Source organism: Triticum aestivum, chromosome 2A, assembly GCF_018294505.1.
Source record: "Triticum aestivum cultivar Chinese Spring chromosome 2A, IWGSC CS RefSeq v2.1, whole genome shotgun sequence".
NCBI lineage: Eukaryota > Viridiplantae > Streptophyta > Magnoliopsida > Poales > Poaceae > Triticum > Triticum aestivum.
The window spans coordinates 765,426,418-765,447,436 of record NC_057797.1 but is presented as its reverse complement, the minus strand read 5'-3'; the positions used below and the strand labels follow the sequence as shown (position 1 = coordinate 765,447,436).

Here is a 21,019-nt window from a genome sequence, read left to right as displayed (position 1 = left end):
TTGAACCGACCCTTGGGGGCTACGTCAGTACAGTACAGCTACATTGAAGTTCAAATCGGGCAATCTCGGTTTAAGTTCATATCTTAAACCGTCACTTGGGGGCTATTGGAGGTGACAGATTGAAACATACAAATAGAGAAGTATATGGAAATTACCTCATATTTGTCCTTCATCATATTAACCAGACCGGCTTCATAGTCACCGCTGGTATATAGCTGGTTCAGATAGCCGGAATGGAGATCTTGGGCGTTCAGAGCAGCGTAAGTGGCCAAATCGGCATTCCATTTGCCTTTGCCAATAGCAGCAAATTCATCTTTGGCAGTGTGTTTGGATAAAGCGACAGGATTGCTTAGCTCGGTACGACCAATGCAAGTGATAACAACATCATCATCTTTTGCTTCGCCGGTTCGTACTGGAGTCGACGGTTTGTCAGCTTGCTTTGATGGGCTAATTGTTCTGTCAATCCGGACAGGGCTTGTGGGCTGATCAATAGGGCATGTGGTATCAATATGTGCTTCTTCAGAGATGAAGTCATGGTCTTGCGGTGGTGGGTCGTTCGGCACGTCATCACGGATGATTGCTTCAGGATCGGGTATTTTGTCCGGTTCAGGAGCGATATTTTCTTCTGCCGCTTTGTCCAGACGAGCCTTCTTGCTTGGCCTAGGCTTGGCCCTAAAAGGAATAAGAAGGATCAGTACAAGTATATATTAAAAGGTAATGTATCCGAAATATTATAAGGAATATGGCTCACCCAAGCACCGTTTTGAGTGGTGGAAGCTGGGTGGTTGATGACTCGCCAGAAGACGAATGAGAAGTGCCCTGATAATCGGAGTCAGATGGATTAAGAGGTTGACGAAAACGACCCGCTTTAGGACAAGCATTGACAAGAGAGTTAGAGACCTCTGAGCGGCGTTTCCGAACCAGACTATTCGGTAAACCGGCGGAGGTAACTACCTGGCCACTGTGCCGGGTTGTGCGGCGAGCTTCGTGCTGTTGTGTCTTCACAAGAAAGTTTGGGTCTAGATAAGCAAGAGGATGAGAAAATTTAACTTTCCGGTTTGCCCGACGAATTTTTAGTGAGGGCAAAGGGATTGAATTGGAAGAGAGAGTGATTACCTCTACAGCATCAGCATGACTGACTTCGGCGTCATCCTGGCAATGATCATTATCAATAAGGCATGTCAAAAATAAACCAAGTGAGTCAAGCTCTACCTCAAGGTCCGGATTACCCACATCATCGTCAGCTGGTGGATCGGAGGATGCAGTGGTTTTCTTCCTGTTAGCGGGTCTCTTCACAACTCTGGTCTTTGGCCGGGTTGGTCTCTCCGGTTTCTCCGGTTTCTCTTGTGGAAGTTTCTTGCTCCAAAATGGATCATCGCCCTGTTTGAAAGATGTTGATGTTAAACAGTTGATAATTTGAACAAAGGCAGATTCAATAAAAAAGCATAAGGTATGAATCTTACAGCTGGGGTTTGTTAATGGCACAAAAGGGAAGCAGGCCGGTTTGAGCACAGACAGCTTCTGGTTCGTTCAATATCTTTTTTACAGCATCTGTAACTTCGTCGTCTGTGAGCTGCATGTCAATGTGTCATAGCGGGTCTTTTACACTGCCAGTGTACTCGCACATCAAACCGTAGTGCTGGCTTAAGGGCAATATGCTCCAAGATATCCAGCAGCAAGCAAGATCAACCCCTGTCAACCCGTTAGCCATGAAGGCCCTGAGCTTGGATAATTGAGGAGCATATTTGCTTCTCTCCTTAGCAGTCAGCCTTTGTGGGAAGGGATGCATGTTGCTTAGCCGCTCCGGACGATAACCCGGCAAAGGATTTTCTTTAGAAGGAGAGGTATCTTTGCAGTAAAACCATGTTTGATTCCACTCTTTTGGATGGCTGTGTAGTTTGGCGTGAGGGTAAGTGACCTCTTTCCTTTTTTGAATTGCCATACCACCTAACTCCGTATTGGAACCATCGGTAAATTCAGTGCGGCGGTTTAGATGGTGTCGGTGGGAACGACACCTATGGGATCACAAGAATCCCTACTACGGTTAGCGGGGCGCGGGGTCGTGAGAAGAGCGGATCAAACACATAGCACACGGTTCGTTTATCCAGGTTCGGGTCGCGAGGATGCGTAAAACCCTACTCCTGCTTTGGTGGATTGGATACCTGTCATCGTAACGTTAAGCGTGCGGACCCTACGGTTCGAGAACAATGTAGACATGACCGAGACACGTCTCCGGTCAATAACCAATAGCGGGACCTGGATGCCCATATTGGCTCCTACATATTCTACGAAGATCTTTATCGGTCAGACCGCATAACAACATACGTTGTTCCCTTTGTCATCGGTATGTTACTTGCCCGAGATTCGATCGTCGGTATCCAATACCTAGTTCAATCTCGTTACTGGCAAGTCTCTTTACTCGTTCCGTAATACATCATCTCACAACTAACATCTTAGTTATAATGCTTGCAAGGCTTATGTGATGTGTATTACCGAGAGGGCCCAGAGATACCTCTCCGACACTCGGAGTGACAAACCCTAATCTCGAAATACGCCAACCCAACATCTACCATTGGAGACACTGTAGTACTCCTTTATAATCACCCAGTTACGTTGTGACGTTTGGTAGTACCCAAAGTGTTCCTCCGGTAAACGGGAGTTGCATAATCTCATAGTTATAGGAACATGTATAAGTCATGAAGAAAGCAATAGCAACATACTAAACGATCGAGTGCTAAGCTAATGGAATGGGTCATGTCAATCAGATCATTCAACTAATGATGTGACCTCGTTAATCAAATAACAACTCTTTGTTCATGGTTAGGAAACATAACCATCTTTGATTAACGAGCTAGTCAAGTAGAGGCATACTAGTGACACTCTGTTTGTCTATGTATTCACACATGTATTATGTTTCCGGTTAATACAATTCTAGCATGAATAATAAACATTTATCATGATATAAGGAAATAAATAATAACTTTATTATTGCCTCTAGGGCATATTTCCTTCAGTCTCCCACTTGCACTAGAGTCAATAATCTAGATTACACAGTAATGATTCTAACACCCATGGAGCCTTGGTGCTGATCATGTTTTGCTCGTGGAAGAGGCTTAGTCAACGGGTCTGCAACATTCAGATCCGTATGTATCTTGCAAATCTCTATGTCTCCCACCTGGACTAGATCCCGGATGGAGTTGAAGCGTCTCTTGATGTGTTTGGTCCTTTTGTGAAATCTGGATTCCTTTGCCAAAGCAATTGCACCAGTATTGTCACAAAAGATTTTCATTGGACCCGGTGCACTAGGTATGACACCTAGATCGGATATGAACTCCTTCATCCAGACTCCTTCGTTCGCTGCTTCCGAAGCAGCTATGTACTCCGCTTCACATGTAGATCCCGCTACGACGCTTTGTTTAGAACTGCACCAACTGACAGCTCCACCGTTTAAAGTAAACACGTATCCGGTTTGCGATTTAGAATCGTCCTGATCAGTGTCAAAGCTTGCATCAACGTAACCTCTTACGGTGAGCTCTTTGTCACCTCCATATACGAGAAACATATCCTTAGTCCTTTTCAGGTATTTCAGTATGTTCTTGACCGCTGTCCAGTGATCCAATCCTGGATTACTTTGGTACCTCCCTGCTAAACTTATAGCAAGGCACACATCAGGTCTGGTACACAGCATTGCATACATGATAGAGCCTATGGTTGAAGCATAGGGAACATCTTTCATTTTCTCTCTATCTTCTGCAGTGGTCGGGCATTGAGTCTGACTCAACTTCACACCTTGTAACACAGGCAAGAACCCTTTCTTTGCTTGATCCATTTTGAACTTCTTCAAAATCTTGTCAAGGTATGTGCTTTGTGAAAGTCCAATTAAGCGTTTTGATCTATCTCTATAGATCTTTATGCCTAATATGTAAGCAGCTTCCCCGAGGTCTTTCATCGAAAAACTTTTATTCAAGTATCCCTTTATGCTATCTAGAAATTCTATATCATTTCCAATCAGCAATATGTCATCCACATATAATATCAGAAATGCTACAGAGCTCCCACTCACTTTCTTGTAAATACAGGCTTCTCCAAAAGTCTGTATAAAGCCAAATGCTTTGATCACACTATCAAAGCGTTTATTCCAACTCCGAGATGCTTGCACCAGTCCATAAATGGATCGCTGGAGTTTGCACACTTTGTTAGCTCCCTTTGGATCGACAAAACCTTCTGGTTGCATCATATACAACTCTTCTTCCAGAAATCCATTCAGGAATGCAGTTTTGACATCCATCTGCCATATTTCATAATCATAAAATGCGGCAATTGCTAACATGATTCTGACGGATTTAAGCATCGCTACGGGTGAGAAGGTCTCATCGTAGTCAACCCCTTGAACTTGTCGAAAACCTTTTGCGACAAGTCGAGCTTTATAGACAGTAACATTACCGTCAGCGTCAGTCTTTTTCTTGAAGATCCATTTATTCTCAATTGCTTGCCGATCATCGGGCAAGTCAACCAAAGTCCATACTTTGTTCTCATACATGGATCCCATCTCAGATTTCATGGCCTCAAGCCACTTTGCGGAATCTGGGCTCACCATCGCTTCTTCATAGTTCGTAGGTTCATCATGATCTAGTAGCATGACTTCCAGAATTGGATTACCGTACCACTCTGGTGCGGATCTCACTCTGGTTGATCTACGTGGTTCAGTAGTATCTTGTCCTGAAGTTTCATGATCATCATCATTAGCTTCCTCACTAATTGGTATAGGTGTCGCAGAAACATTTTTCTGTGATGTACTATTTTCCAATAAGGGAGCAGGTACAGTTACCTCGTCAAGTTCTACTTTTCTCCCACTCACTTCTTTCGAAGAAACTCCTTCTCTAGAAATGATCCATTCTTAGCAACGAATGTCTTGCCTTCGGATCTGTGGTAGAAGGTATACCCAACAGTTTCCTTTGGGTATCCTATGAAGACACATTTTTCCGCTTTGGGTTCAAGCTTATCAGGTTGAAGCTTTTTCACATAAGCATCGCAGCCCCAAACTTTAAGAAACGACAACTTTGGTTTCTTGCCAAACCATAGTTCATAAGGCGTCGTCTCAACGGATTTTGATGGTGCCCTATTTAACGTGAATGCGGCCGTCTCTAAAGCATAACCCCAAAACGATAGCGGTAAATCAGTAAGAGACATCATAGATCGCACCATATCTAGTAAAGTACGATTACGACGTTCGGACACACCATTACGCTGTGGTGTTCCGGGTGGCGTGAGTTGCGAAACTATTCCACAATTTTTCAAATGTACACCAAACTCGTAACTCAAATATTCTCCTCCACGATCAGATCGTAGAAACTTTATTTTCTTGTTACGATGATTTTCAACTTCACTCTGAAATTCCTTGAACTTTTCAAATGTTTCAGACTTATGTTTCATTAAGTAGATATACCCATATCTGCTTAAATCATCTGTGAAGGTGAGAAAATAACGATATCCGCCACGAGCCTCAATATTCATCGGACCACATACATCGGTATGTATGATTTCCAATAAATCTGTTGCTCTCTCCATAGTACCGGAGAACGGTGTTTTAGTCATCTTGCCTATGAGGCACGGTTCGCAAGTACCAAGTGATTCATAATCAAGTGGTTCCAAAAGCCCATCAGTATGGAGTTTCTTCATGCGCTTTACACCGATATGACCTAAACGGCAGTGCCACAAATAAGTTGCACTATCATTATCAACTCTGCATCTTTTGGCTTCTACATTATGAATATGTGTATCACTACTATCGAGATTCAACAAGAATAGACCACTCTTCAAAGGTGCATGACCATAAAAGATATTACTCATATAAATAGAACAACCATTATTCTCTGATTTAAATGAATAACCGTCTCGCATTAAACAAGATCCAGATATAATGTTCATGCTCAACGCTGGCACCAAATAACAATTATTTAGGTCTAATATTAATCCCGAAGGTAGATGTAGAGGTAGCGTGCCGACCGCGATCACATCGACTTTGGAACCGTTTCCCACGCGCATCGTCACCTCGTCCTTTGCTAGTGTCCGCTTATTCCGTAGTCCCTGTTTCGAGTTGCAAATATTAGCAACAGAACCAGTATCAAATACCCAGGTGCTACTGCGAGCTCTAGTAAGGTACACATCAATAACATGTATATCACATATACCTTTGTTCACCTTGCCATCCTTCTTATCCGCCAAATACTTGGGGCAGTTCCGCTTCCAGTGACCAGTCTGCTTGCAGTAGAAGCACTCAGTTTCAGGCTTAGGTCCAGACTTGGGTTTCTTCTCCTGAGCAGCAACTTGCTTGCTGTTCTTCTTGAAGTTCCCCTTCTTCTTCCCTTTGCCCTTTTTCTTGAAACTAGTGGTCTTGTTGACCATCAACACTTGATGCTCCTTCTTGATTTCTACCTCCGCAGCTTTCAGCATTGCGAAGAGCTCGGGAATAGTCTTGTTCATCCCTTGCATATTATAGTTCATCACGAAGCTCTTGTAGCTTGGTGGCAGTGATTGGAGAATTCTGTCAATGACGCAATCATCTGGAAGATTAACTCCCATCTGAATCAAGTGATTATTATACCCAGACATTTTGAGTATATGCTCACTGACAGAACTGTTCTCCTCCATCTTGCAGCTATAGAACTTATTGGAGACTTCATATCTCTCAATTCGGGCATTTGCTTGAAATATTAACTTCAACTCCTGGAACATCTCATATGCTCCATGACGTTCAAAACGTCATTGAAGTCCCGATTCTAAGCCGTAAAGCATGGCACACTGAACTATCGAGTAGTCATCAGCTTTGCTCTGCCAGACGTTCATAACATCTGGCGTTGCTCCAGCAGCAGGCCTGGCACCCAGCGGTGCTTCCAGGACGTAATTCTTCTGTGCAGCAATGAGGATAATCCTCAGGTTACGGACCCAGTCCGTGTAATTGCTACCATCATCTTTCAACTTTGCTTTCTCAAGGAACGCATTAAAATTCAACGGAACAACAGCACGAGCCATCTATCTACAATCAACATAAACAAGCAAGATACTATCAGGTACTAAGTTCATGATAAGTTTAAGTTCAGTTAATCAAATTACTTAGGAACTCCCACTTAGATAGACATCCCTCTAATCCTCTAAGTGATCACGTGATCCAAATCAACTAAACCATAACCGATCATCACGTGAGATGGAGTAGTTTTCAATGGTGAACATCGTCATGTTGATCATATCTACTATATGATTCACGCTCGACCTTTCGGTCTCTGTGTTCCGAGGCCATATCTGCATATGCTAGGCTCGTCAAGTTTAACCTGAGTATTCTGCGTGTGCAAAACTGGCTTGCACTCGTTGTAGATGGACGTAGAGCTTATCACACCCGATCATCACGTGGTGTCTGGGCACGACGAACTTTGGCAATGGTGCATACTCAGGGAGAACACTTCTTGATAATTTAGTGAGAGATCATCTTATAATGCTACCGTCAAACAAAGCAAGATAAGATGCATAAAAGGATAAACATCACATGCAATCAATATAAGTGATATGATATGGCCATCATCATCTTGTGCTTGTGATCTCCATCTCCGAAGCACCGTCATGATCACCATCGTCACCGGCGCGACACCTTGATCTCCATCGTAGCATCGTTGTCGTCTCGCCAATCTTATTCTTCCACGACTATCACTACCGCTTAGTAATAAAGTAAAGCATTACATCGCGATTGCATTGCATACAATAAAGTGACAACCATATGGCTCCTGCCAGTTGCCGATAACTTGGTTACAAAACATGATCATCTCATACAATAAAATTTAGCATCATGCCTTGACCATATCACATCACAACATGCCCTGCAAAAACAAGTTAGACGTCCTCTACTTTGTTGTTGCAAGTTTTACGTGGCTGCTATGGGCTTAAGTAAGAACTCATCTCACCTACGCATCAAAACCACAATGATAGTTCGTCAAATAGACTCTGTTTTAACCTTCTCAAGGACCGGGCGTAGTCACACTTGGTTCAACTAAAGTTGGAGAGACAGTCTTCCGCAAGCCATCTATGTGCAAAGCACGTCGAGGGAACCGTTCTCGCGTAAGAGTACGCGTAAGGTTGGTCCGGATCGTCTCGTCCAACAATACCGCCGAACCAAAGTATGACATGTTGGTAGGCAGTATGACTTGTATCGCCCACAACTCACTTGTGTTCTACTCGTGCAAATAACATCAAACCATAAAACCTAGGCTCAGATGCCACTGCTGGGGAACGTAGTAATTTCGAAAATTTTCCTACGCACACGCAAGATCATGGTGATGCATAGCAATGAGGGCGAGAGTGTTGTCTACGTACCAACGCAGACCGACTACGGAAGCGATCACACAACATAGAGGAAGTAGTCGTACGTCTTCTTCCCGATCCGACCGATCCAAGCACCGTTACTCCGGCACCTCCGAGTTCTTAGCACACGTTCAGCTCGATGACGATCCCCGGGCTCCGATCCAGCAAAGCTTCGGGGAGGAGTTCCATCAGCACGACGGCGTGGTGACGATCTTGATGTACTACCGACGCAGGGCTTCGCCTAAGCACTACAACGGTATGATCGAGGTGGAATTTGGTGGCAGGGGGCACCGCACACGGCTAAGGAACGATCAACAATGATCAATTGTGTGTCCAAGAGGTGCCCCCTGCCCCCGTATATAAAGGAGCAAGGGGAGGGGTTCGGCCGGCCAAGGGAGAGGGGCGCAGGAGGAGTCCTACTCCCACCGGGAGTAGGACTCCCCCCCCCCCCCAATCCTATTCCTAATAGGAGTCCTCAAGGGGGAAAGAGAGAAGGGGTGGCCGGCCACCTTCCCTAGTCCTAATAGGACTAGGGAAAGGGGGGAGGCGCGCAGCCCTCTATGGCAGCCCCTTTTCACTTTTCCACTAAGGCCCAATAGGCCCATTTGCCTCCCGGGGGGTTCCGGTAACCCTCCCGGTATTCCGGTAAAATCCCGATTTCACCCGGAACACTTCCGATGTCCAAACATAGGCTTCCAATATATCAATCTTTACGTCTCGACCATTTCGAGACTCCTCGTCATGTCTGTGATCACATCCGGGACTCTGAACAACCTTCGGTACATCAAAATGCATAAACTCATAATAACTGTCATCGTAACGTTAAGCGTGCGGACCCTACGGTTCGAGAACAATGTAGACATGACCGAGACACGTCTCCGGTCAATAACCAATAGCGAGACCTGGATGCCCATATTGGCTCCTACATATTCTACGAAGATCTTTATCGGTCAGACCGCATAACAACATACGTTGTTCCCTTTGTCATCGGTATGTTACTTGCCCGAGATTCGATCGTCGGTATCCAATACCTAGTTCAATCTCGTTACTGGCAAGTCTCTTTACTCGTTCCGTAATACATCATCTCACAACTAACATCTTAGTTATAATGCTTGCAAGGCTTATGTGATGTGTATTACCGAGAGGGCCCAGAGATACCTCTCCGACACTCGGAGTGACAAACCCTAATCTCGAAATACGCCAACCCAACATCTACCATTGGAGACACCTGTAGTACTCCTTTATAATCACCCAGTTACGTTGTGACGTTTGGTAGTACCCAAAGTGTTCCTCCGGTAAACGGGAGTTGCATAATCTCATAGTTATAGGAACATGTATAAGTCATGAAGAAAGCAATAGCAACATACTAAACGATCGGGTGCTAAGCTAATGGAATGGGTCATGTCAATCAGATCATTCAACTAATGATGTGACCTCGTTAATCAAATAACAACTCTTTGTTCATGGTTAGGAAACATAACCATCTTTGATTAACGAGCTAGTCAAGTAGAGGCATACTAGTGACACTCTGTTTGTCTATGTATTCACACATGTATTATGTTTCCGGTTAATACAATTCTAGCATGAATAATAAACATTTATCATGATATAAGAAAATAAATAATAACTTTATTATTGCCTCTAGGGCATATTTCCTTCATGAAGAGCTCCAAAAAGCCGAATCCTCCTCCTGGTCGCCTCGGGCCTCCTTTTATAGAAAAAGGGGTTGCCACAGTGGCACACAGGAGGTGGAAAGGGTACAGTGATGCGAGGTTATCCCTCGCATTACATGACAAGGCGCATTTAATGCGTCTTGCTTAGGTTTCCTTGCTTTATCGGGGGCGGGGGAGAGATCTGTCTTGTCCGTCGCTGCTCCTTCTTGTGTCGACACGCGCCCTGGCCAGCGATGCCTGAGATGCCATGTAGGTAGGTAGGCAGCTGAGGTGGCGCAGCGGTGGGTCTCCATGAAGATCTGCATGCCGCCACGCAGGTGCCTGCCCAGCTGGTTGGGTCGGCAGCTGCATGCGAACGGCGGTGGAGGTTTGGTTGGCGTGGGCCTGATGGTGGCCCTGCGGATGCCCTTGGCAAGGGCCTTGCTGGGGTCCCGGCAAGGGTCTTGCCGGGGTGCCTGCTGTCATCCCCGGCAAGGCGCTTGTCGGGGGCCTTGTGGTCTTCCTTGGCTGGGATCCCGCCAAGGGTCGTCATCTTCTATAGCGCGTATCTGATCTTGAATGTCTTCACAAAGATCTGCATGCCACCACGGGGATGTCTCCCGAATCCTTGCCCCATGGGGGCAGTGGACTCAAGGGTGACTTGCTCCGTAGGTGTGGGGCGAGTTGTCGCGGCAAGGGTCTTGCCGGGGTTGCTAGAACTGTTTCCCGGCAAGGATCTTGCCGGGGGAGTCCGCTTCGTCCCCTTTGCTCTTTGTGGTCTTGGCCTTGGAGTCGTTCTAGTTCTCTTGAGCTTCGGTCTTACCTTGGCTCACCTCCCTTGCCTTGCTTGGTGTGGTGATGCCCGTGGCTCAGACTGCCCGTGCACAGTTATAGGGGTACAAAAAAGTGTACCCCTCTTTTTGTACACCGACAGGAGCCCTAGGCCTGGGCCACACATAAGCGCAACGCGTTGTTGGGCCAGGCCCAAAAATGGTGCGCGGGCAGGCGGGGCGGTTTTTACCGCGGTAAGATTCTTCGCGCGCTGCGCTTCCCATGACTCCCGCGCATGGCACGGCGTGGGGAGGCGTGTGTGACGTGGGCGGCATGCGTGAGGTTGAGCTCTGCGCGCATGCGTCACGTCGTAGTAAGGGGACGGTTCGCGCCTTCCCCATAAACGGAGGGAGGCATGGAGGCGCGGCCCATTTACTGAATGGGGCCGAGGCGCGGTCTTTAAGGCGTCCACTCCCCACGATCACGGGATGGTGAGAGGTCGCCTCACCCGTCCCCTCGGTTCTGCACGTCCGCCACATGTCTTCCATGCGCTTGGGGTGGCAAACGGTGGAGGCGGGAAACCGGGCCGCCGCAGGCTGGGGCAGCGGGTCGGTCCCGGTTCCCTGCGCCTTCCGCGTCTTTATTGGCAGAGCGGGGCGGCTGAGCCCCAACCCCGTTCCTTTATAAAGAGCGGGAGGGGGGATGGAGTCCCGCATTCTTACATCTTGGCGGACAACGATGAACTCATCCTCGTGTATCCAGTTACCATGGTCTGGCCACCTGTCTTTTCTCCACATCAAGCAAGCACAATAAAATTCAGGAACCTAGGAGAAGCAGAGCAAAGTTTCACGATGGTTCATAGGGACTAGGCTTATTAGTACATGGGCCTTTTTTTGCAGTTTGCTAGATGTAAAATAAAACTAGAACTCAGACCTCATTTGTGCATTTTATTTCCTTCTGCATTTTCATTGAAGGTTCGCTGTTTGTCTACTTCATGTCATGGAACTCTATCTTCATTGAAGAGTTGTTGAATTTGGGTTCAATTTCAATGACCATAGGTTCTGTTGTTATACTACTACTACATTCACATGTTACTGTTAATGGTTGGATACGATCTACAACTCTGGCATCCATTGTACTCCCTCCCTTCCGAATTACTTGTCGTAGGTATGGATATATTTAGATGTATTTTAGTTCTAGATACATCCATTTCTGCGACAAGTAATTTGGAACGGAGGGAGTACATATTTGGAAGGAAAAGAGAGTATTTCAAATACATAAAGGGTATAATTGACATTTAACACTCATTCTTGTTGTAAAAATAGTTCGAATTGATGAAGAGAGGCAGGCATTTCAACACTTGTGCCCAAGTACCATTTTACACTGGAAAAGGACTTGTAAGGTTGAGCAACAATGATGATAATTATTATTAAAAATCCAAAAAAAAAGTTAACCAACTGCAGCATGTATGATAAGCATATTTTCATTCTCTTATTGGATTATGAGTGTGTGGTGCAATTGATTTTGACACACGAAGCACTGCATGACACTAGCTAGCTAATCTTCCTGCACGGCGGCAGCGGCTTGCCGCACAGGCACAGGTTGTGCGCGTACGCCGCCGCCGGGAACCGGTTGAACGGCGGGGCCTGCGGTATCTGCCCGCACAGCTTGTTCCCTCTGAAGCTCGCGTGCCGGACGCCCGCCATCCTACTGAAGTTGTCCGGTATCCTCCCGACGATGGCGTTGCGGGAGAGGTCCAGCCACTCCAAGCTCGCCATGGCCGCCATGGTTGCGGGAATGACGCCCCCGATTCTGTTCCGTGAGATGTCCAGCCTCTCTAGGCCATGCAGCTTCGAGATCGAGCTCGGTATCTGGCCACCGATGGCGTTCCTCGACACGTCGAGACACTTCAGGCTCCCGCCGCCGTCCAAGTCGGGCAGCGCGCCGGTGAGCATGTTCTTGGACAGGTCGAGGCGCCACAGCTTCTGCAGGCCGAACAGTGACTTCGGAATGGGGCCTACGAGCAGGTTGTCGTCGAGGGCGAGAGAGCTCAGAGACCCGAGCAGGTTGCCGATCTGCGGTGGAATCCTGCCGGTGATCTTGTTGCGGCTCAGCGACAGGTCGGCAAGGTGCCGCAGGTCGCCGAGCGACGCCGGCATCTCGCCGGAGAAGCTGTTGTTGCTCAAGTCAAGCAGCGCCAGGCTCTTGAACCGCCCTACAAATTCCGGGACGACGCCTGACAAAAGGTTGCCGCTCAGGTCGAGGTACGCCAAGCTGGACAGGTTCCCGTAGCTCGACGGGATCGCCCCCGTGAGGCGGTTCCCGGCGAGGTTGATCTGCTCGAGACCGCGAACGCCCCCGAGCTCCGGCGGTAGCGGGCCCTCCAGCCGGTTGCCGGCGAGCGACAGGTAGCGGAGGGAGCTCATCTTCGACAGCACCTTCCCCGGGACGCCGCCGGCGAGCGCGTTGCCCTCGAGGTAGAGCTGCTGGAGGCGCGTGAGCCGGGAGATGGCGTCCGGAACGGCGCCTCCGATTCGCCCCATGTCGCGGATCACGAGGGACTCCAGGAACTCGAGGCCGCCGAGGGAGGGAGAGATGGTGCCGTTCATGTGCCGCCCCGGCTGCGACTCCAGGCGCAGCGACACGACCCTCCCGGTGGCGGCGTCACAGGCCACGCCCTCCCACCCGCCGCCGCAGCAGTCGTCGCCGGCCCACGTGGTCAGGATGCTCGTCGTGTCCACGGTGATGCCGGCCTTGAAGCCCAGAAGCGCGGCACGATCGGCGGGCGAGCACAGTGGGGTCGGCTTGTCGTCGCCGTCACCGCTGCCCGTGCCGGCGGCCGCGTGGCCGGACAGCGTGGCGGCGGTGGCGAGCAGGAGAAGCAGAGCACGAAGCATTGTCCTTGCTCAAGTACAAGTTGTAATGGTGATAGACGTAATGTGTGCACAATGTATTTGTAGCTGGAGCTGGTGGTGCAATGCATGGGAAGGGAGCCTCGTATGCATTTACTTTGTTCATGCGTTGGGCCTCTGCATGGAGCCTGGCACAAGCCACTCCGGTGCATGAACGGAACGTTTGAATTGGCGCCTTTGGGAGCGCGACGGCTCACATGCGTGAGACTCCTATAGTAACTGTAGCTAATTTGCACTACAAGGAATGTGAATCTGCAAGTTCTGAAAGAAGAATGAGAATATCGTGCTGTGCAAAATATCTGGGAAGATCCCTGGAAAAACCCTCCGCCGTTTCAAAATGTTTGAAGCTCTCTGTTTGTTAAGTGAAATATCTTCAAGTTTGACCAAACATCTACAACACCAAATTAGTTTTATCAGATTCATTCTACAACGTACTTAAGCATTGTATATATTTCATGCTGTAAATATTAAATATTTTTTATGTACATGGTCAGGCTTACGAATTTTGACCTAGGGCAAACCTAAGACTTCAAAACATTTGGAACAAAGGTAATATATCTCAGAAGAATACATTACAGCCACCCGAGCTAGGTACTGCTAATGAAAAACATTTCAGCAAACTGAGTAATGAAATTGCTCTCTTGTTCCGCAATTGCGAGATAATTCACCACTCTCCACCGTTTTCCATATGATATTCTCCCTAAATCCAGATTGCAAGATTCAAGCAACAGACAATTCCATAGCTGAACAACGCATAATGGCCTCGAAATGGTTTTCAACTGTGTAGTTCGGGCCACTGACAAGATACGTTGCCTCGTTAGCATTAACAAGGCGTAACCTTACTGGAGCCAACAGGTGCTAGAACACACTATCAATAAATAAAGAACAGGTGGTACAACACGACCAGCTAAACGTACTAGGCAACAAAAATTCATCCAGGTGTGCTTCTTAGGTGTGTAGCTCGGGCACAGAAACTCCGCAGGGCATCCCTTCGCCCATCGCAGCAAGTTATCGAGCCCCCCCTAAACATTACCACTATTGCCAAACGCAAACCTTAAGACAATAATTAATGCAGACCATACAGGATCAGTCCAGCGGCGCATTCTCTTTGATCACCGCTGACAAGTTTGTAGCCGCCTCTTCGTTTTTCAGTCGGAGTAAGTATGTTCGAGCTACAACATTGCCACCATCTGATTCAGACTGCGCATCCTGTGAAAATACAGCACGGATCAGAGTCATACTGGGTGACATATGCGCTGCACATATAGCACGATGGTACTTACTGAAGTGTGAAATATCGAGGCAACCGTGTTCTTTTGAACACTCATTTTTATCCCCTTGTAGATCATAGCATTCAGAAGAATCTTGCCGACCTGCTACCAGAAATCAGTCATTAATATTTTGTTCGCAACCAGAAATAATCTGACAGCAGTATAACAGATAGCAAAAGGGGAAAGGGCGATTTCAGACAAACTGCCAGCCAAGATGATAGAAATATCCAAGGAAAAAAAATCTACAGCACTAAATACTGTATGAAACCCAGGACAAATGAATCTGTTCTACATTTTAGAAACAGAGAAGTTCAGCAAACACACCAATAGTAAAACAATTACTGGAATGGAATACTTTGCAAAACTATATGAGATGCAGGCATTTCACGTTTGAGATGCAACTGAAGACAAATGAACTTGGATTAGTATATGTCAGCAGAAAAGGAAGAGCACATACATCATTTCTGATAACAACTGTTGGGGTGGACTCTTTCGAAGCTTTCTCTGCACCCTCTTTACATCTGATAGAGAGCTGACCAACACCAATGTCTTTCCAACCCTTGGTAGCATCATCGTGCTACATGAATGGAAAAAGAAGTTGTGAAATCACATGCTAAGCATATTTTGCAGAACACTTGAATAGTAGCACTGGGGAACATAAGTTATAAATCTATGAACAAAAGTACAATGCTAAACAGGGAAGAGTGGAAATGATACCTTCACATACACCTTGCATTTGGCTTCATGAACAACAACTATTCCTTTCTCTTCTGCTTTCTTTACAGAAGGGCTGCTTGGTTGCTCGGCTTCAGCATCTGACCATTCAAACAAGAGTAGAATTAAGTATTAAGGAGCGCGTCCAGTGATAGGGGTTCAAACAAGAGTAGAATTAAGTATAGAGGAGCGAGTCCAGTGATAGGGGTTGGCCACAAAATAACCTAGCTTAAGTAAAACAGTTCCTGATATCAAAGAGACAAGAAAAATTCACCCATACACCCCTGTCCGTGCGTGCGCTCAAGTCAATTATTACTAAAGTTTATGTTACACCATCATCTATTAAAAAACAGTATAGGTACCCCTCAGTATAAACCACCGTTGTTTTTTTGCTGGCATGGAATCCTACGAGAGAATACACGTCAGTATGATATCTAAATTAGCAGTAAATAGTCAGGTTAGCATCTTGAGTGGCGGGGCCTGGAACTCACTGGCTGGTGGACACTCAGCTTTGAAACCTTCAACCACTACCCCACAGTACACTCCTGCCTCCAGCCTGTGCTATGCAACAGCAGTGCTCGACATATTGTGCAACACTACCTCATCCGCTGCTCATACTCCACCCAGGCGGAAAAAAACGAAAAGCAGCTGCAATGTCGAACATGTCGGCCTCAACACCTCACAAGTCAACCTTGGAAGATGATTAATGCAGTAGGAATATAAAACGGCTCACTGGCAGCGTTAGACATATGAAGTAGACTATAATTTAATTTTGGGATGGACTCAATTTTTGCTTTAAGAGTCATGATCTCCTAGAATGTGACAATGGGGCAAGATAACCAAGCCATTAGATCAATCAAGACAAAAAATTCGCACTCTTGAATGATAAACTGCATCTTGTAATGAAATCTTGAGCATTCCGTGAGAGACAGTGGGTGGGGGGGATTGGGGATGATACAGTGATGTGGTACAATTAGCTGATGTGGGAGATGCTTTTTGCCACTGTGGAAATGTTAGATGGTGCCTGCAGCCAGCAGGCGAAAACCACCTACAAGATGCCATTGAGGGTTGACTTATACAGCAAGGGTGTTCCTTACACGGTTGTATAGCTGAGGGTGTACACTGAATTGTCATAACACGGGTGGAGCGGCAAATTAGACTTTCCCATAACTTAACAAATTGGTAGATACACACCTTCATCCGCATCAGCTGAAGCTTCAGCAGCTTTGTTGTTTCCTGATCCTGAAAAACAACAATAAGAAAATTTGATTATTCCATCGACCTAGAGGACTCGTAATACAAAATCAATTAAGTTCCTACAACACCGTCAATAGAATGATCAAATTGCCTTTTCATCATCAGAGTTTCACGTGCCTGTGTGTTAGGCAAAACCAAGGAATGCATCAAGCCAATTACATGTTTTTCTTTTCTGAACTGCGTAGGAAATGGTATATTGGGTCAAATGTAAACAGAAACATGGTTAACTTTGGGGCACTTGATAAATAATATTGATTAATATTAGCTCTGATATGGATTTGTTTGTCAATTGCCATTACACAAAATAGGATATGATGTTTCCATGGGGCAGAACATACATGTTTGGCAAGGATAGAACTGGTTGACTACGAAATAAATAGGGAAACACAAACAAACATGGCCCAGTAGGATTTGGTTGGGTTGACGATACATCAATCATACAACCATAGTGCTAAAATGACAATAGACCATTACAATACAAAGCTTTGCCATTCCCATTCAAATATTGTGGACAGGCCTCATTCAAATAAATGCCACAAATACAATTATGTGAAATATACACGTGAACCAACCAATCATAAAGGACGCACTAATGCCAAGAAAAAGAGAAGTAAAATACCAGTGAAAATTGGTTGCTGGTTCATTGAAAACAGTGTTGAGGTTGGCATGTTAAAACTGGAACCAGGGGTAGAAAAAATGGACGGAGTAGTTGGTGTTGAAAAGCCGTTATTTCCACCAAACTGGAAAGTCGATTTGCTGCTATCACCAGGCGTGTTAGTTGGTGTTGAAAAGGCGTTATTTCCACCAAACTGGAAAGTCGATTTGCTGCTGTCGCCAGGAGTGTCCTTGTTATCAAATATGCCTGCACATCATTATGACACAATCAACATAATAAATATATAACTACCAAGTCTGCAAAAAAATACAACAAGCAAAATACAATATGGCATATAAAGGTATAAACTGGTGAATAGTTATACCGCCAAAAGGTGCCGTTTTCTTCTGAGAAGGGAGTGAGAACATATTCGGTGAGCTTGAGTTCTGAAAAGCTAGGGAGCTGGCTCCTGTAGTTGGACTCTTCTGTCCATTATCTGATCCTGGCTGTACCATAAACTTGCTATTGACAGTTGCCGGCATAGTAGTCTTCTCCTCATTGGCTGGACTTGGGGATGAAACAGCTGTTGTACCTGATTTATTCTGCCTAAGCCAATTGACAACATCCTTGAAATTTTCCTAAGGGGAGAGAATAACATGAGATCAAGACATTATGACTTTAAGAGAAATCTGACTGACTGCTGACATAACATCTGAAGTGCCAAAATACCATCTAAGCAGAAACCAATAGGTGACGAGTTCAAAAGTAGTATGTGCTGGCAAAACAATACTCCATCCAGTTCACGAAAAAGTGACGTTTGGATATTGGCAGTCTTCAAATATAGCTTTGATCAATAATTCAAATTCTGAAAATAGTTCTTTACACAAATCCATGCATATGATTTTCAAGTTTCCAGTCTAAATATTAAAAACAACATAGAAGGTCAAAGTTTTCAGAGTTTTGACTCAAGACATGTCCAAAACGTCACCTTTTTGTGAACAGGAGGGGGTAATCAATTACAATTTACAAATAGTTTTTTATTGCATGGAAAGTTGCATAGGATAGTAATCGGATGGTCTGCTAATCATATTTATCAGTAACACACTTGAAAAGATGACAACTGACTTATTAGTTACACACTCGAGAAGCTGTAACCTGGCTCTGATACCAGATCGTTAGAGCCTTTAGATCAAAGGACGTAGCCATGAGAGGCAGGAACTTAGGCCGACGAGCACTTGAAAGGTAGGCACCGTTGAGGGCACAATAGGCAGCAAGGAAAGAGAAGAGTTTAGGGACAAGACTAACCTTACTGATAACTTGAGATTGACATACAGCCTATATAGCTCCTTATACATTGGAGTTGGAGAGTCCAACTCAAAGCAACGGAACGGAAACCTACAGAACTCTAAATGAAAACAAGGGCATATGGTAGTTTGATATTCATACTCATAACATGGTTCATCTTCACATTGTTGTCTGTTTGTGAACACTGTTGATATCTATTTGTTCAAAAATTCCTAGTTATTTTAAACTAGTCCTAGCAACTCAGGAAGTAAATTATACTCTGTATGCTGGAATACTAACATCCACAAATCCACTACATATGCACGCCACACAGAAAACAAAGCAAATTGTGATAGTGATACATTTTATCAATGGCCACAGGAAAATATTAAATCTCTAGTTAAGGACTGTTAAATAAAGAGAACACCTTACAAGCTTGTGAAGCTTACCATTATTTCAGAAGCATGGGATAAGTAATCTTTCACGCCATCCTCCCAAAGTTCAGCTGGATGGTTTTGCAACTGCGATTGCACCCAGCTGCTCAAAATAAACAGGTAGATGAGTGCTTACTCACTTCACACCAGAGGGAATATGCAGCATGAATGCTTAAAATGTACTTTAAAAAAATTGTATTCAAGGATCTCTAAAAATATGGTAGTAACTAAATATTCTTTATGGGATGACTGAGAGGACTAGATATTCAGAAAGGACTTCAGCTAGAGCTGAAACAATAAACATGATAGGACAATGTACGCCACAAAATTTCAAATCAAGTGACTGAGATGCCGCGAGGCAAGCTCGCAGATGAAGAAGTGTCCAACCTTGCAAACTGGGTATTTAGTGCCCTCACGTGCCTGTTGGCGGCCTCGGCCCGTCGGGGGTCTAGAGTAGCGGCTCCTGTATGGGGAGACTCTGCCCTGTGGACGTCCATTGCTCTCTTCCTTGACAGCTGCAAAAAAATGTGCAACGAATTAACAGAGGCAGATTCTACAGCAAGAAAAATCAACAGAAATATCTAAGATACAATCTTGTTAGAGACCGCGGAAGTAGAGCTACAAGCTCGCACCGAAACAATCGTAAAGGGGAAATTTTTACTGTGCAGCAACTGCACTTGGTGTGGGATTGTTGGCAATAAACAGTAGAGCGTCTGCAGTAGCGCGATGCATAGGTGATGCGCGTTCAGTTACCAGCGTTTGAGGCCGAGAGCTGCCACTAGGGGCGGATCTAGACGGTGCGCCGGACCGGGCGTGCGGCGGCGCGCCCGCCCAGGCCAGAAGTTGCGAAGGTGCGGTTGGGATTTAACCAATCGCCGGAGAAGAGCAACGGCGTACCTCGGAAGTGGGCGAAGGCTGTGGGCAGGAGCGCGGGACGACGGCCGGGGACGGCGGCGGGGGCGGCCCGCGAGGGACGGGGTGCTGGGAGCCGGAGGGGGAGGGTGGTCGGAGAGAGCGAGAAAGCGGTGCGGGGAAGAGCGGGGACGGCGGGCGGGCGGCGGCGCGCGAGAGGCGGGCGGGGGTGGGAGCCGGCGGGGGGGGGGGGGGAGGCGTCGGCGGCGAGGCAAGTAGGGTCTGGCTGGGAGGAAGAGAAGAGAAAGGTGTGGAAGGGAAGGGAAGGGAAGGAGGCCCGCTCTCTCAGCGCTGCCGATAATGGGCCTGTCACAGGCCGGTCCGTTTAGCGCACGTGATTCGTTTTATTTTTGAAAATAATAATAGAATATACATGTACAAATATCGACTTTTACAAAAAACAACAGAATTTCGTTAGATAACAGACATGTCGTTGCGAATCAACCTGTGGTTGAGTTGGTTAGGTGGACAGTGATATCCCCAACCCACCAGGGTTCAAATCCTGGTGCTCGCATTATTCTTGGATTTATTTCAGGATTTCCGGCGATGCGCTTTCAGTGGGAGGAGACGTTCCCGTCGACGACGAGGCGCCTACGGTGACTTCGTAAATCTCAAGATGATATGCCGGCTCAGTCTCTCGAAGGTGCTCATAGGGGTAGGGTATGCGTGTATGCGTTCATAGGGGTGAGTGTATGCGCGTGTATATGAGCGCTTGTGTCTGTACTGATGCTCAAAAAGAAAACAGACATGTCATTTGTTTGAGAAATTAAATCAGGGATTATAGACCCAAAACATAGAAGATTTTTCACTAAATGAGTTCTTTGCTAGGTTGTGAGCCACTTCATTTGCTGCATGGCAACCCTTTGTA

At 46.2% G+C, this 21,019-nt stretch overlaps 2 protein-coding genes across 2 annotated transcripts; both read right to left on the bottom strand.

The window, feature by feature from the left end:
* Positions 1-12,235: 12,235 nt before the first annotated feature.
* LOC123186573 (LRR receptor-like serine/threonine-protein kinase FLS2) lies at positions 12,236-13,669 on the bottom strand. Its single transcript, XM_044598312.1, has one exon. It carries the CDS (start codon positions 13,667-13,669, stop codon positions 12,326-12,328), a length of 1,344 nt encoding a protein of 447 aa, XP_044454247.1. The 3' UTR covers positions 12,236-12,325.
* Positions 13,670-14,336: 667 nt separating this feature from the next.
* LOC123191038 (uncharacterized) lies at positions 14,337-20,379 on the bottom strand. Its single transcript, XM_044603794.1, has 10 exons — positions 20,137-20,379; positions 19,627-19,754; positions 19,255-19,342; positions 17,907-18,159; positions 17,546-17,788; positions 16,864-16,911; positions 15,673-15,770; positions 15,413-15,532; positions 14,968-15,057; positions 14,337-14,893 (listed from the first exon to the last, which is right to left on the bottom strand). The coding sequence occupies exons 2-10, from the start codon at positions 19,734-19,736 to the stop codon at positions 14,771-14,773; spliced, it is 1,173 nt and encodes a 390-aa protein (XP_044459729.1). The 5' UTR covers positions 19,737-19,754; positions 20,137-20,379; the 3' UTR covers positions 14,337-14,770.
* Positions 20,380-21,019: the final 640 nt, after the last annotated feature.